Raw genomic sequence first — 17,528 nt, 5'->3', positions numbered from 1 at the left:
ACTGAACAATGGTAAGGTCACTTCTTTGGTATTCAAAGTACACACTGAAAATGTACTTTACGGCACATTAATGAAAAAAATATATACATAAACGATTGGAAATGACTGTTATCTGTAACGCAGAAGAAGATCATGACGAAATGCATGTAAAACCTGTTTGGTTCAATTCAAACTGGCCTGTTTGTCATGCAGAGAAAATCCTGTCAGGCTCTGCATTCTCCTGAGAAATTGGCATTTTTGTTATTTATTATTTTTATTTTATTTTATTTTATTTTATTTTATTTTATTTTACTTTATTTTATTTTATTTTACTTTATTCTTTGGATCTGCACCTTTTCAACATGTTGTAACATTCTAGAAGCCATGAAAGCCATAATGTTCACCAGGGCTGAGTCAAAGCTGAGCACAACACGGTGTCTCAGACTCTAGCTGTCCCACCAGAGCTCAGCTCTTCATCACCACCACCGTCATCATCGTGTTAACCTGGACTAACTGGAAGGCCCCTGAAGGAGCCTGCAGATCCCCGCCTCACTTGTCACTCACAGAGCAGTCCGCAGCTATGATGTTCTGGATTTCGAAGATCTTCACCTCCTCCTCTGGGATCTCCATGGCGACGGGGATGTGCACCTCATATCGGATCTTCTCAGCCGAGGAGCTGCGACTCGACAGCTTGTCCAGCTCCTCCTCGATCTCAGCAAGGCGCGTGGCCACGCAGTGGGCCGTGAGACGGGCCTCCGGGTCGTGGTCCCAGCATTCCTTGATCGTGGTGCAGACAGCCAAAATGCCCTGCAGAGGGAGACGTAGAGCACAGATCTGAGAACCTCTTCCTTTCTCCGTTCCCTGTTTCATTACAGAACAAATGGCCATTAAACCAGAGAAGTGTGCAGCTTCTGAGCAACTCATTGCCAGATCTTTTAGCATAACTGAACTCTAAATCAGGGGTGTGCAAAGTGTGGCCCGGGGACAATTTGTGGCTTTCAGAAGGATTTTGTGCGGCCACTGAGTGCAGTTCAAGAATGGTACAAATTTGGTCCTCCAGTGTCTAGAAAGTTAGACATGCCACTTTGCATTTTAAGTTGGAAAATCAACATGGCTCCTGAGTACTTTGGGATTCGGGCTCATGTTGCAAAGAGTTCAGACGTCACGGCCCTAAATCAACCTTTTCTTACTGCAGAAAACTGCCTGAACCTGTCATTAGGGATGATATCTTTATGTTTCTGTTCAAACTGTGTTCTGTTCTACTTTTCATGTAAATTTGTTTAATTCTTAGTGCTGCCCTCTTAGGGTAAGACAGGGAGTACTGCAGTTGAATTTCTGTCAAAGCTCTTGACATGATGACTGACTGAACGCCACACTGTCTTAATGAATTAAATCATCATTTAAAAATAACTTTTTGTATTTACTCAGATTATTTTTAACCTTACCTAAAAATGTATTGATGGTCTAAAACAAGTAAGGAACAAATGAATAAATAAATAAATAAATAAATAAATAAATAAATAAATAAATAAATAAATAAATAAATAAATAAATAAAAATAAAATCAGAAGACATGCAAAGAAAAAAACATTTTTCTCGGTGCTGTTTACAAAGACACACATTCAATTCTGAAACATGCAGCATTTACCTCAGTGTTCATCCACATTTATTTACATTAGATTTTGCTTTGTGCTCTTGCATTGTTTATTTTAAAGGTATTTTCTATCGGCTGTTGTGGTTTTAACTTTTGATTTAAATCTCTAAATCTGACCTGATGCCGGAGCCAGCTGTCGGGGATGTCGGGTCTGTCGCTGTCCTTCATGTTCTCCACATAGGGGTGCTGTCGCACCTTGGATCCGAATGCTGGCTCATAGTCCTTCACGTCTGGGAAACAAAAAACAAAACAAAAACGCAAACAAGGGATCAAACCAGGGGAGAGGTGTTGTTCTGAGCAGGAAGCAGGAAAAAAAAAAAGAATCATCCTTCAATCTGCAGCACTTCTGCATTGTTATTTATTGAATGCATACTTGAACAATAACTGGAAACACACGGGCTGATGAAGAAAAAAAGATTAACATTGGAGTTTCTATGATGAGTAAGAGTGAAAAGGCCTGGTGGTTGTTTCCAGCCTGGCTACAATAATGCTGACTGTGGACACACGCGGTTCATCCTGCCTTATGAGGGGAAACGCCTCACTATGGCACTTCCTTCAAAACTACAAATTCACTCCTGCTGAAAAGTAATTCATCAAATCATCAAACCACAGCTTCTCATGTTACAATTATTATTATTATTATTATTATTATTATTATTATTATTATTATTATTTTCTGTTTTTGTTGAAGATTTGGTTATGGTAAAAATAAATGAATAAATAAATAAATACACAAATAAATAAATAAATAAACTTTTAATTTGAAAGTATGAAACATGAATTTCCAGGCCTGAATCCAGACCTCAGTGGACTGAAAGCGCAGCAGTTGCAGGCTGTTCTCAGCTCCAAACAGAATGTTCCATAAAGCTCACAGCTGGGAAAAGATGCTGAAGATTCACAATGATCCCATAGAAGCTTTTCCAGCCTCTATCCAGCCTCTATCTTCATGTAGATTTACTACTGATTACAATCTAAAACTGGATCTGTGAATGTGAAATCTGGCAGCAGCTTTCCTTCACACCATTATCTGTGTCTCTCCCAGCTGCAGGAAGGTTGAAATTTGATCTGCACCTTCATTCAGGAAGTGGATCAGAGCTCCATGCAGAAACGTTGTCTCTGCAAGCCTCTGCTTCATACTTTTAAAATGTGGATCTTCCCTCACTTTCAGTGTGTAAAAGCTGGACCCATACGGGCTGGCCCGGATTCTTTCCCTGGAGGTTATCTACGCCAGAGCTGGTGGTGTGCTCGTGTTTCCCACTGTGCAGCAGGTAGGAACACCACACAGTCTTCTGCACAGCATTCATCGTGCAGCACAAAGGAGAAACCTTTTCGACCTCTCCCTCTCCTTTCACATCGGTTCCATCACCAAGACTTCAATCTTCCACCTGTTCTCAACACAAAGAGATTCCCGAGACGAAAAGAAAAGCTTTGATTTTCAGGAATAAAACTGTGACCGGTGATTGTGTCACAGCGACTACATTTAATAACTGACAGAGTCGCCCTACGTTGAACACAAACGTGTAAAATGCAGGTGCAGTGAGTGGAAAGGTGAGCTGTGCTCTGGGATTATAAAACAGGATTATAACACTGCATTCCAAAATCAGCGCATAAAAGCTGTTGCTCATAAATAAACTCCTGGGAATTTGTGATTGTTTTAATTTGTATCTGGGGAAAAACGCTCGCTTTAAAAAAAAAAAAAAGATTAATCAAAATCATTAAAACAGCTTTAAAGATGCAGTATGTGACATAACTTTTTTTTTTTTTACATATTTGTTGAAACTCTACCTTGTGATCATAGTTTGTTATGAGACAGATAATCTGGGAAAAAAAACCGGAGCTCATCTGTCTTCTCCCAGTGCCAACTAGAAACAACCAATCAGAGTCAGGAGGCGGGTCTTAGCGCTGTCTATCACCCTCCATGAGGTGCCGCGCTTGCTCCCTGCTATGCTGTAGCCAGCAGAGGCTGCTGTGACTGCTCAGGCTAGTTAGAATAGCCACTGATGACAATGGATCAACAGATTTCCAGTGACAGTAAATTGTTTCTTGGCCTTTAGCACATTTAGATTTAGCAGTGTGTACATGAGATGAGTGACAGAGTTAAGACACTCCTCCTCCTGCTGGACAGGACATGAAATCCATATTGTAGGCAGCAGAATATGGCAGAATTCCACTTCCTTAAACTAAAAGACTCATCCTTGGCACAGTCAGAGCTCTTCATCATGCTTCATTTAACCCACATGCCTCAGCTCAGATTCACCATCCGGGCTCTGCCGCACCCTGCAAACTAATTTTGGGCATGTAAATCAAATGTTTGGAGATACTTGAGGCATACAATATAACAGACAACAACAGCAATGCCAGAGGAGGGTTTTAATACAGTCTACTATTCTGTGCCCTGTGTTTGCTATGCAGAAACCCACAAATTGACTTGAACACTTGTTGAAGATATGGAAGTAGGGCAAGTTGAGGGTGACTGTCTATTACTTATGAATCTGTATATTCTAATGTATCTAAAAAGAACACGAAGACAGAAACACACAGAAAACAAGAAAACAACCATCTAGCTTGTACACAGCAGAGGGAAGACAATCAAACCTTCGTGTATGTAACTGTATCTGCATTTGACTTAACTGAGGATATTTTTTGAAAATCAGAGCGAGGCAAAAATATTTCTGCTAGGAAAATCTGAACATGACATCACATAAAAACCAGATCATCTCACCATCAAATGAGTTCTCTGTTCTTCAATTTAGAATAAGTTAAAACTACTGGTAATGATAGTCAGAAGAATGTAATGCCAACGTCCTAAGAATTGCCATTAAGTCTCCATATTCTGCGCAATTATGTTTTTTCCATATTTGTTCATGTCATGGCAGTAGACAACGTGACAAGATCTCTCAATAATAATAATCTCTCAATAATAATTTTAAAAAGTATGTAAAAACTTTTTTATATATATCAAGGTTGCACAGTGCAGCTTTTGATCCTTCTATCAATAAGTTCAGGAAGTGTCTCTCTTATAAAATTGATATGAAGTAAGTCATGTCAAGTCAGCTTCAAAAATGTCCTTCTGATCTCTTTTTTAATATATTTCAGTGACATGTGTCTGTAAACTATTCTCTAGGCCTGTGTACTAAAATGTGCAGAACTGTGTCAGGAACTGTAGTATAATCGATAGCACTGTAAACAAACTTTGTGTTACAACCAAATAAGGAAATGTGCACACCCTTCAATATGTATAAAAAAAACATAATCTATTTTCTCAGCCTCATACAGACGCTCTGGTCACAGACTTTTGCAGCCAGGTGAAACTAGTGCAGTAGCAGCTGCAGCTCTCCCTTCATGATTTTCAGTCCAAGGAAGGTCAACAACAGAGTCTAGATTGTCTTCCTCTCATATCAGTCATTCCTCACATTGTTGCTGCTAACCTGGAGCTGAGGTTAAGGTACAGACTGACAGAAAGTCCACCAGAGTCCCCTTGTCCCCTGAATAACTGGAAACAGTGGAGCGGTCTTCTGTCTGCACCGTGTCTGCAATGTTCTCTCTGACTGGAGAAGCTTTAGTTTGCCTTAGCCTACATTTGGCCATGGTGTTGCTAAGTTCTTATTCTTTTCTGTTTATGTTATTAAAATTTTGTTGTTTCAGAACACATACATACATAACCTCTCCCACACCTTCTCAAAACAAAACAAACCACAAATAAAGCAAAACTAACCAGTTCAGCGCATAAATCAATAAAAGTTTCACAAAAGATTAGTGTATATATCCTCAGTGGTAGTAGAAACAACCACAGTAAACACAAGTAGTCATTCGTCAGTTTTTTCCAAAACAGCAGTTCATTAGAGTAGTTTACTTGTCCCAGTATTACAGGAGAGGAAAGAGTTCCAGGATTTTCTTCTGTCATTATGTAGGGGTGGAGCAAAAGGGAGTGAGGAATACACACCGTGTTAAAGTACAAAAAGACAGACTGGAAGGCAATGTGGAAGAAAGTGCAGATCACTGTCTGATCATTTTCACCTCACGACAGACAGAGAAACAATGCTTTAATAATAGAAAGAGCAGGAAGTGTTTATTTCTCAGCCAGTCGACCTTAATGGAGTTTGCATGTTCTCCTCATGCATGCACAAGTTCTCTCCGGGAGCATTTTTCCCAAAATGATACACTTGTACTTTGCTTAGTTATCTTTTACGAGATGCCTGTGTATAATTTCTGACCAAAAACTTGGTGGAATGAAAATGCCTTTAAATATATGGGTGTTTTCACACCTGAAAGTCTGAGATTTGGTTCGATTGAGGCCAAAATTGCAACATTTGTTAACATATTCAGCTGCTGCTGTTCACTTTCTCTCAAATGATCCTAATGGAAAAACATGTTCCCCTCCTCGCCTGTGGTGGTAATCTACCAATAAATACTTAAGGAAACAACAAAAAACCTCTGAAGAAGATGTGAGCACAATGCCTTTCTTCACCAAATGTAAATAAAAATGGAGTGGTGTCAGATTTTAGAGTTTGTAATATTTCTCCTTCGTCTTTGGTAAAAGACCATGAGACATTTCTCTTGCTAGTGTTAAGCTTGTGCTTTTCTTTTGGTTGGATTTACCCAGAATGCCCTGTGCTATACTGAGCTTCCTGCCTTTGGAGCAGTCTCTGGTGCGCTTGACATTCACATATGTATTCTAACTACACCAGAGTTCACTTTAATCAAATCGAGACATGGGATTGTAGGCAGACCATTGATTCAACTGACTTGCGTTGCTTCTTCAAGCAGCATTAAGTTTTTCCACATGCACACTCACCTCCTATGGTTTCGCATCTTGATGTCATTTCCCACAGGACCAGAGCCATGGAGTAAATGTCGGTCTGCTTGAAGGACTCGATGTTCTCCAGATTGAGCCGGGCCTCCAGGACCTCTGGGGCCATGTAGCGCGCCGTACCCACCTACAAGTCACACATCAAAAACTGTTCACTCACATCTGCACTCAAATATCACACAGTAGATGGTAATCAATATATTTGAAACAGATTTGCTTAATGATTTTGTTGATGGCATTTGACAAACTGTACTGTTTACTGCTTGTTTTATAGTTGGTTATTGTATTGTGTTTGTATGAAGGAAATAGGCCTGTCACAGAAAACAATAAATCAATTAATTCCATGATAAATTAAAATGAGTTCAATAATTTTCATTTGCATGATTTATCGTTTTTCTCTTTCTGCCAAAAACTGGATGACAAAAGTCTCCAGCTCGGTGCTTTGGTTTCAACCTGCCTTTTCTTTGAAGGACAATTTTGTTTACAAAGACAAATAATTAATTTTATTTGTTTTTGTCTGTTTTTTTTATATTTAAAATGTCTTCCAGTTCATTACAATTTAAAGTTTATTAATCTTTGAGAATAAAAAAAGATGAATTATTTTTTATTCTCAAAGATGCCTTTACCGTATAATAATGGTAAAGGCATTATTATGCCTTTGTCCCAAAGCAGCAATATTATTGTTTATCGCGATAACTTCTGGGACAATTTATCGTCTAGTAAAATTTGTTGTCTTGACAGGCCTGGATGGAAATCACTTTGAATTGCCTTATTGCTGAAATGTGCTATGCAAGTAAACTTGACTTGACATATAAAAAAACAAAAATGAGGAGCAAAGACATGTAATCAATGTAGCTCTGGGACAATTGAGCCTTATTAAACATTAAATTAGGTTCTTAATTTTAATTAATGTAATTTTTCTCATAATGCATGTGTTTTGTATTGCATTGCTTGGTCACATCATCGTTTATCAGAAGTGTTGTGTAACTGTGTAAGTGAGAGACTGACCTGACCACTGTTCGCGAGATCATCCACTGACAAGCTGCTGTCCAGACAGAGCGCCAGGCCAAAGTCACATATGCAGCAGGTCAGATCGTTCTTCACCAGCACGTTGGAGCTCTTCAGGTCTCTGTGAACTATGGGCACCTGTTGGTCCAACAGCAGCTGAGGTCAAAACTCAACCGATTTCAAAACAACCATCCACAACACAACAGCAAATAACCACAAAGCAAATGGTAAAAGTATAATAGGCAAACTGAACTTAGGTTGACAATGAGTTCACTGGGCTCAAATGGTTTCCATAATAACCAGATCTTAATCCAACAGAACACCTTTAGACTTTGTGGATGTGCATCCAGCAAATCTGCAGCAACTGTGGGATTTTATGTCAACATGAATCAAAATATCTAAAGGAATGTTTTCCACACCTTGTTGAATCTGCCATGAGAAACTGAGGTAGTTCTGAGGGCAAAAATCAATTCAACCCACCCTAGTAAGTTGTGGGTAATAAAGTAGACTGAGTGGATAGTCTAAAATCTACCCAGAAACAGTCTCTTAAATGGATAGCTTTTTTACTTAGATGTCTTTTGTGTGCTAACCATTGGGAAAACCCCTAAAAGTTCACTCTAGATTCCCCTGCAGAATAATGGTGGTGTGGTCTGCAACACAACAAAAAGCTTTAGGGCAGGAGATGAGAGACACATTGGACAAAAGTCTTATATTTACCTCTACATATATATCATCACAAAACAAGGGGATGAATGCTGCTATAATCAGAAAGAGATCCGACACACAGTGCCTGGATTTCACAGCATTCACCGGCCCAGTCTTCAAGCAGTTCTAACAAATCTAAAGCATTTTTACCCCAATATTCTGCCAAAGTGTGGATTTCTTAAGAACTATGCAAACCAGGTTGTTGCTTGCAACTTCCTGTTGCCCTGCTCTTGTTTCCAAGAGTTAAAGATACTTTTAAGCAGCCAACAGCACATACAGCCTCTGGTATGTGGACTTTTGTGCTCCTTAATGAGCAGAGTGTGTCTTTACAGAGTATCTTTTGGTGTGTGAACTTATTGATGTTTGGTCTTACTTTGCCTGTATGCACATGGTTGCAAGAATCCAAGAGCGCTACTGAATACCATGTCCTTTGATGTTAGAAACATTGACAATCTTAGTTAGCGTTGCCATCAAAGCTTTAACTTATTCTGCTCATCAGGTTTGTTTTAGTTTAACATATCAGATGTCATTAATTCTTTTTCAAAATGTGTTTCAAAGTAGCTGTCAGGCACTGACTGGATTTTATGCTGTCATCTTCTTAAAATAATTGCCAAAGTCATTTTTTTGCCAAAAGTAATTTTTTTGTTTTTGTATAAATCATCTTTTGGCAAAAAATGACTTGGGTCATTATTTCATGGTCCCTGTTTGGTGATTATGAAATGATTCGTGGACGGCCCAAGTCCCACCTTGGGCCGTCCATTTGCGAGCCGGTCGCTGTGAAGGTGGGCGACTCCTCGGGCCAGAGAGCTGCTCAACGCCTGCAGTTCCTCCCAGCTGATCACGTGGTGCGTCAGATACTCCTGTGAAGCAGAGCAACGTTTGAGCTCCATTGCATTTAGAAGTTATTAATGTGGCAGGTTTCATAAAGAGAAGCCAAGCAGTAGTGGACTCACCTGGAGATTCCCACTGGGATGGAAAGCTGTGATGAGCCAGTACTGTTTCTCTGCCTTCCTCTCCTCAGCTGTCAGGAAGTGGAGGATGTTCTCGTGTCTGAGGTCCTTGTTGAAAAAGATGTCCTTCTCGTTCTTCCAGGATGCGTACTCCTCACAGGGGAAGATCTTCACAGCCACGGTTTCAAACTGAGCCGAGCTGGTCTGCTTCAGCTTCGCCTTGTACACCTGAGCAAAGCGGCCCTTACCCACCTGGAGGAAGATAAAAGAAAAAAAAGGGCCTCAGTGAGATGGCACACTGCCTCCAAAAAGCTTCAGCTCTTCAGCTGACACTCACCAGCAGATCCAGCTCTATAGGCAGGGGTTCGGTGTTGTGATTCAGGTTGTTGGCGTGCATGGAGCTGCTGTCAGAGCCGTCGTCATCCCCCATGAAGGCGCAGGTGTCTCTGCAGTCCAGCCCGCCGGCTTTTGGCTTACACATTTTAACGTTGCTGTCCCACTTCCTACCAAGCTGGCGGCGCCGATTGACACAGTGCCAGTGGATCACCACGGCAACCAAGACTCCCATCACAATGAGGGGAAGCAGGCTCACCAGAATTATATAGACGAGGGCTTGATCTTTTGCTGCTGAAGAAAGCAACAGAGGAAGAGAACAGTTAGAGAAATGACAAGCTTAGAATCAAAAAGGGTCTCAATCAACACAGATGAATGTTTGATTACGGGGGACCCCAAACTTTTCCATGCCCTGGCCCCCAAAAGAGCATTGACCTCTGACCTGGGAGCCCCTTTGCAAACCCACAGACAAAAAATATGTAAAGAAACATCAACTTTTAGAATGTTTTTATTCACTACTCAATAATTATTACAATCATTTAGGACAAATGATGGTTTATACCGACAGATAAACCAGCTGGTGTGAAGCCATGAGTTTGATGGCAGAAGATTTTATCATCAGAATATGATTTTAATACCAGATTACAATTTTTTTACAATTCCAAAGGAAAGAGAGATACATCACTGGAGACCCCACCTGCCTAATGGGCTGTTTATTCTGCTTTCTTCTGGAAAGCAGTGTATGAACACACAAACACACAGACCACACAAAGAGACTGCTGATTCAACCAGAATGGTGAAAAACCAACATTAAGCACAAGGTGTACTTGTCAGGTCTTCACTTGTTTTGCTCTTTGTTGTAGCGTGAGAACCAACTGGTGTTCCTGGTTTGAACTATTGCACCTTCATGCCTGTCAAAACAGTCTTAAGGTAATTAAATTACACTTTAAACTGTTGGAGAAGGCAGCATTACTTTCACTTTTCCTTTAGATAAGAATAAAGAGCTTGTCAAATGCAGTGGTCTTTCTCTCTCTCTGTTTTAGTAACGTTCCAAAATGTAACGCTTTAGCACTGGCTAAAGTTTCTTTCCTTCTCATTTTGGAAAACCTTTGAATTCCAATAGTAAAAGTAATTATAATGTAATAGTATGTGAGTTGCAAAAAAAAAAAAAAAAAAAAAAAAAAAAAGGCTTCCAAACACATAGACACTTCCACTCAAATTCTCTGTTTCTGTAGTTTGTATGTTTTTAAGGCTTTTATGACTCCTTGACGGTTTTGGTGGGGGTTAGGTTCATTCTCTCGCTGTGCCTGTAAGTGTGTAATCTGTTCTGTGTTTGAGGTGTAAACACAGCCAGAAACGTACTGGAATGTCAAACTGGTAGTAAGGCTTGCATGGCCTTTTCCAGTCAGGATGCCAGAGTGTTCTCATGCTTTCCTCTAATTGGTTTGAGATGTAATTTGGCCAAAGATATGTGTCTGGGAAACTTTGAGCTAGTCCTCTCTCCCTCTCAATACGGAAACTCAAAGCAGTAACTACTCACAGTTTAAAAGAGTTTTATAAAGTTACAGACCGAAGAGGAACCATTTTTGTTGAAAAATAGCAGCACCAGACCTGATTACAGGTAATAGGTGGTTGGTTAGTATATACTTAAAAAAGTCTCTAAAGCTTTTGATTATCTTAAGTTGATTAGTCAGATCATTTTGAAAAAATTGCCACCACTGAAGTTTAATCAAAGTCAGGATGGATGCAATTGTAAATGTGGCAAGTTGGTTTTACGACGATAGCAATACACACAAAGTACTAACATATAAAATTCTTTAAAATACATATAGACATTAGGGGGATTTAAAAACAGATATTAATCTGTTCTTTGTTTTTTACTTTTGTAACAGTTTTTGATCTTCTGTGTGAACCTATATATCTTGATGCTGCTCTTACACCTGAGTTTCCCCACCGTGGAACAGTCAAAACCGTTCTACAGCTCTTCTTGTCTCATCTTGTCTTGTTCTGGTGAACTTCATGCAGACGGATCATCTCAAGTCAGAATAATGAAAAAGCTTTGAAACAGTCTTGCACGCTCTTGTACTTTTTCTGAAAATTCAAGTTGAATTATTACTGTGGTTTCTTTGAGCATACATACACGCACACAAAACAAAAAAACATGTTTACTATTTTAAAGACCTGATGAAAGTATATTTGTAATCTGGCCTTACCCGGCCTGCCAACATGCTACAGCCACACGGAGGTTAGCAGCACAGTCCAACAGGGAGCATGCTGTGTATTTACTTGCTATGGTAACAGGACTGTCTTCACAACCCGCTGTTTCATAAGCACTCCTCATATAAAAAAAACACACACTTTTATTCCAAGACCTTAAACAGACTGAGAGATTTTGACTGTCTGTGTTTTTATGTGTTTATTTAATTTGTTCTCTAATAATTAACCATTTGCCATTGTAGCATGTCAGTTTTCTTAGTGGTTTTAAAGAGCTTTATAAAAAAATGTGGTATGGTGTGACATAACTCTGCAGATCATCTCATTGTAGCATTTTGGCCCCAGAATGCTGTTTGGATGCGTCTAGACGATGACTTGTTGGATTTCAATTTCTCTATTAAAGCCATCTGCTGTGAAACTGAAAGAACTCAAAATTAGTTCCAGACTTAGGGAACTAATCTGGGAATAAAAAAAAACAAGTCCATCTAGGAATATTTACGAAACCACTTCTTCTTCCTTTTTTTGGGCGGAACCAAACCAAGTAACTATTTATTCCCGGTTCTTATCTATTGTCGTTCCTCTGTGCTATTAAGATAGAAACGCCTCGTGGGGATGAAACATTCCCACTTGGTGTCACAAGGAAATCTGTCTTCTTTATGAGCCAAGTGACAAACACATCAGGTAACATTTACAAACCTCAAAAAGAAATATATGCTAAATCTGCTCAACTTCAAGATTCAACTTCTTTTTCTCATTATTTACCTCCAAGAATTTAAAACCTTTTTCTTTTCTTTTTTTTTTTACAGTAGCACAGCAGTAAATATAGCCACATTAGTCCTTTGATCCCGGAAATGTTCTTCAGGTGACAGAAGAGCGACTTTGGAACTGCCTTTATGTGGCTCTGTGTGTTCAGGTCATCAGCACATGCAGATTTCAGCCCTGATTGCTAGTTTCTAGCTGGCTAAGGCAAACTTAGCCTTTTACCTTACTTATTTGTTCCATTTGTAAATCTTATATATTTGCATATTTACTTTGTGGAAAATTCTGGCCTAGCATCCTGCCAAACCCTGGGTCCATATACATCATGGAAGTCCATTGTTCACACCAATCTCTCTCATCCATGTCCTTATAGACTTTGCTTTGGGTTAATGCCCCACAAAGTTGGGATCATGAAATTAACCAACACGTTTTTGTGTTCTGATACAGTAGGAGTTTCTTTTGGTGGAATTAAGGGGCCCTAATACAAACTTTACACTTGACGGTGAATAAAATGAAGTCAGACACATTCTGGTGGCTGACAAACCCAGTCTGTACTATTAAACTGCCAGACAGACAGGCATGATTCATCACTATAAAACATGTTTCCAAAGCTTTAGGGGATAATGACTGCATGTTTACACCACCACATCCAGAGCTCTGCGCTTGGTGATACAAGGCAATATGGGATCTGTTTAGCAATGGAAACTCATTCTATGAATCTCTGTACACACTTATCTTTAGCTGATCTCAAGGCTATTGCTGCAGGAAGTTAGTGACCTGCACACCATATGTGGCTCAGCATCTCCTGGCTCCACTCTTTGACCTTTTACATCTTCATGGCTTAGAGTCACTGCCTTCATATGCAATTCCACTCATTTCTCTTCTCTCTGCAGGGCTCCACCTGGGACTTCTACCATTGAGCTTGATTTATCTGGTTGGCCAATCAGCGAAAAGAAGGCGAAGTTGTGAACGACAATGTCTTCTGTGTTATTTAATATGGTAATCTACCTAATGTTTGGCAAAGGCAGCAAAGAAAGAGGCCTACTTCCAAATATTGAGCAGTTAAAGTTGGAGCAAGATGAAAATGCAGGACATTTTATCGCTAGCAAAGATGGCGTGGCCCTGGATTGTTTACAGCATTAGCTATTTACAGTAAGCTTCATCAAGCTGGCGCGTTACATGCATCATGGTTAAACGTTAACAATTGGTAAAATCAGATCCAACATTTTCATTTTTCAACAAAATCTGCACCTCCAGCAAACAATCGTTCCTCAATGACCGAGGGTCCAGACCCTCTGGACGAAGCAAGGTGTAGAACAAGGACTCATGACCCTGAGGAAGCATTAAACCGTTTTCCAATTGGAAAGTCACGATTAGAAAAGCTAATCTTATTTCTCCCTCTGCTGAAGACCACTCTAATGCATACTAACACTCACTATGAGATGCCAACAGGACCACACCATCCACAGAAAGCAAAGATGAGACCCTCAAGTTGTCAAACCAGAAAACATCCTCTATACAACTATACCTTGAGAACCAGTCGATGAAAACCACACAGAGAATCAGAGACAAGGGGTAACCTTGGAGACCACCCCACACATGGAACAAGCTTTACTTGACGCTGAGATTGCAGACACAACTCTTGTTTTAGACACTGTATTAAGTACTCATCCAGATATGCCATACTACTGGAGCATTCCACTCCCCAAAAATACCTTGAGAAACATGTTCAGAAGACTTTGGAAACACATGTAGATCAGAGAAGCTCCAATGACCACCTCAGAGATTGCACACAGGTAAAGATCTGGTCCCGTGTTCCAAAGCCAGGACAAAAGCCACATTGCTCCCTCTGAGTCCAAAATTCAGCAGGAACTTCTGGCATCACCACCCACACTTGAAGGAAGGCTTCCCATGTTTTAGTCTAAGTAGAAAATGCTATGTGGCGCTGAAGACCAACACCGCACATAACCCTGAACACACCATCCCCACTGTGAAACTTGGTTCTGGTCCAGTTTTTGTTTTATCTTAGCCTATAAGTGAAAATGTCAATATAATTCATGGAGGTTTGTCTTTGTAATGTGAAAAAGTGTTTAAAAAAAGGATGAAGTGGTAGGAAGCGCTTTGTAAGGCTCTATATTACTGCTTACCATCCTCTTCATGAGACAGTTTTATTTTAAAAATTGTCTTTAGTCATACTGTGATACAGACACAGACTGCTACAGCAGATCTTTCACCATCTTCAATAACTCTGAAGAGTTTTGAATTAATATGAATTAGGTTTAAGTTTTATACTTTTAAAAGTAATTGAATTAATACATTTATTTTAATAGATTTTGTTGTAGTTATTTAAAATTGTATTTTTTGTATGAACAACAAAGGCAATAAAAGTTTAAATAAAACACATTTTGTAACCACTATTGCACATTCACTTCATTAAGTTGTCTGCACCAAACCTAGAATCAATTATCAACAGAACATCTACATTTTTGTAGCATGGTTCATGAGTCAAACTATGAAGAGAAACACACTCATTCATCACGGCCCAGAGGTACACCACGATCTAATTGTAAGCTGTTACCCTTCAAAACAGGAGGATGGTGATTTGGATAGAAAGAATAAGACTTTATTATGTTTTAATAACAGAATAAAGGGTGAGACACGTCCTGCTCAGCAGACGTTCTGCACCTCTCTGTCATTCTCCAGATGAGGTCTCCTGTGTTTATGGGGTCCGCTCATCATGTGCTGGAGATGCTTCTGAACCGAGTTCGACACAGACAGGAAACCGTATGTCTGTGCTCTCCAGTGTGCCCAGCGCACGCACACGCGCACACACATATTTTATTTAGCCACTGAGACACGTCTTTTTTCCTCTCCACTCTGCACAAGGCACACAGCTGCATGTTCACAACCTCACTGGGGAATCTGCGAGCGATGTTTAAGTGTGATGCGAGCGTTGTGTTTCCAGTTCCTGTTGGTGTTAACAAAGCTCTCACACTGCAGCAGCCACCAGAGCAGAAGCTGTGAAAAAGGCCCACATCTTCTTTACCATCGTTCCCCTTAAACTTTCCAAACACAGAGAGGCGGTATGATGAGTAATGATGAGACAATGCGCTGATAAAGTGAAGACGCACGACCTGAGTTAAGCACTTACACATTGAATGTGATGAAAGTCTTTAGTTTTTTACTATTAAACAAATTCAACAAAGGAATGTTTTACTTTTTGCAAACCCAAAATGATCCAAGCAGACAAAGTTCCTGGAAGCTCTTATGGTTTTCAAGCAGCATGCACCAAAGCACCGGGACAAGAGGATAAAGTAGATTTCTTCATTGTTGCTAGAAATTGCAAGCATTTGGCTTTGACACAGAGCAGCGTAACTGATTTATCTTTCAGTTTTGAGTTTTGACAACAGAAAAAAAAATACAGTAACAGAATTATCTATGTTATTTTGGCATTTCCCATTTTACAAGCATGTGTCCAGACAGTAGCTCCATTGAAAGGTTGGACCTGCATGCTTTGTGGAGGGTTTTTAGAAGTTAGTGCCAGTGAAGGTGGCAGAATGAGGAGAGGAGACGCAGCAAATTATCCCTCAGGCACGTCTGTCCTGACAAAGCAACAGATTTTACTCAGCATCAGTACTGGAGACGGGATGGGGAGTGGAGGAAGGGGTGTAATAGAGTGGAGGGGGAAGAGATGAGTCTGGGCAGGCCTAAAGTCATAAAATGAAGGAATAAGAAATGTTTATGAGCCGGCCGGTTTACATTATAGGAAAAAATGGATCGGCCCAAAAGAGCGCCGGATTACCAAGCAAAATGGCATGTATGCCCAGTTAGCAGTCTGACCCAGTATCTTCTAGCTCTCTCAACATCCATTAGTTTTATCACTTAATTTACAAATTAGAATCAATTGAATTTGTAACTTAGTTAGGTTTCTAAATCTGCCAAAACACTATTCCCTTCTTCAAACTCAGTGATTTCATGTTGTTTCTTTTTTCTATTATAAGCAGTCCTAGTTTGGAATTGGTAGAAATGATGATGAATATGATCTGAAAGATCAACATTCAGGCTTTTAGTTCCATGTTTTCACATCTATCACAGCGCTAGCATGGATAGAAGACTACATTTGTGAGTAGACTGATTAAAATGATTAATACTTCATGTCCAGTTGGTAAAGTGTCTCTGTTGATCTAAGCCCATCACAAAGGAGCCATGCAAGCCCACCTGATGAAACGATGTCCACTGCATTTCACAGATCAGCTTGTATATTTGGAGTCAGGAGCAGAGCCTTCCTTTCTCCAAATGTTTGATCTCAACCAAAAAGGTTTTTTGATGCTTAATCAATCCATAAAGCTTTGTTCCAGAGTTTTGTGGCCACTCTCTGGACTTTTTTTTTTTTTTGGTAAATTCCTTTTTGGGTTTCTTATTTTCCTACTAATGAGTGGTTTGAGTCTTCTGGGTTGTTTCTCAATATGCTTTCTTGAATTGAGCAAATAAAAGCACAAACAAAAAAACATTTTTACGAGAGCACACCACAGAGGAAGTGTACTAGCAAGAACTGAGTCAAAAAAAGGGAGAATACTAATAATTAACTACGAAGCCAGTAGATACCCTTGTTTGTTGTCCAGCCTCCCATCTTGAATCAAACCATATTTTTTATGTTCTCATGACGCTGATGGAAACTTATGAACATCAGCAGGTCAGCAGATCTGGATGGAGAGTATGACTGCACCCTGCTGGGAGCTAACAGCTAGCTCCACGTTGTCATTTCTTCCTGTCAGATTTCTCTATAAATCCTCACATTCTTCTGCATTACTGCCAATATAGAATTCTTCTTCAGTGTCCTGGCTGGCAGTGGTCTTTATGTGAGCCTGCAGCAGTCATCAGCAACATTTGGTTCATGTTGTATTCCCACCTGAAATGGGACACTGCTTTATAACTGAAAATGTTGAGTTACTGCATAAGTGAACTTAACAAATTCATTCTAATTTTGTTTGTTGTTCTGACTGATAGAGGTAATCTAGATACCATTTCATCATCTAAAACATTTTTCATTTCAATGTACAACATGTTCAGCTGGGGTGAAGAGTAAAATCCTTGCTCATCAGCTGAATGTATCTGG

The 17,528-nt window shown here is 39.8% G+C and overlaps 1 protein-coding gene across 2 annotated transcripts in view; it reads right to left on the bottom strand.

Annotated features, from left to right (window-relative positions):
• Positions 1 to 306: 306 nt before the first annotated feature.
• LOC103136959 (TGF-beta receptor type-2-like) overlaps positions 307 to 17,528 on the bottom strand; it is a 30,801-nt gene continuing 13,579 nt past the window's right edge. Inside the window, exons 4-10 of one of the 2 annotated variants that reach the window (XM_007550438.2) lie at positions 9,444 to 9,730; positions 9,110 to 9,358; positions 8,903 to 9,016; positions 7,452 to 7,589; positions 6,429 to 6,570; positions 1,751 to 1,863; positions 307 to 786 (exon numbers count right to left, since the gene is read on the bottom strand). In XM_007550438.2, coding sequence (XP_007550500.1) covers positions 529 to 786; positions 1,751 to 1,863; positions 6,429 to 6,570; positions 7,452 to 7,589; positions 8,903 to 9,016; positions 9,110 to 9,358; positions 9,444 to 9,730 — 1,301 coding nt within the window. In that variant the 3' untranslated portion in view covers positions 307 to 528. Of the gene's footprint in view, positions 787 to 1,750; positions 1,864 to 6,428; positions 6,571 to 7,451; positions 7,590 to 8,902; positions 9,017 to 9,109; positions 9,359 to 9,443; positions 9,734 to 17,528 lie in introns of both variants that reach the window. The other variant, XM_007550437.2, reaches the window with a different exon arrangement.

This window comes from Poecilia formosa, unplaced genomic scaffold (genome assembly GCF_000485575.1).
Source record: "Poecilia formosa unplaced genomic scaffold, Poecilia_formosa-5.1.2 Scaffold36, whole genome shotgun sequence".
In the NCBI taxonomy this organism is placed as follows: Eukaryota; Metazoa; Chordata; class Actinopteri; order Cyprinodontiformes; family Poeciliidae; genus Poecilia; species Poecilia formosa.
The sequence above is the reverse complement of the archived record's forward strand: the minus strand, read 5'-3'. Positions and strand labels throughout refer to the sequence as shown.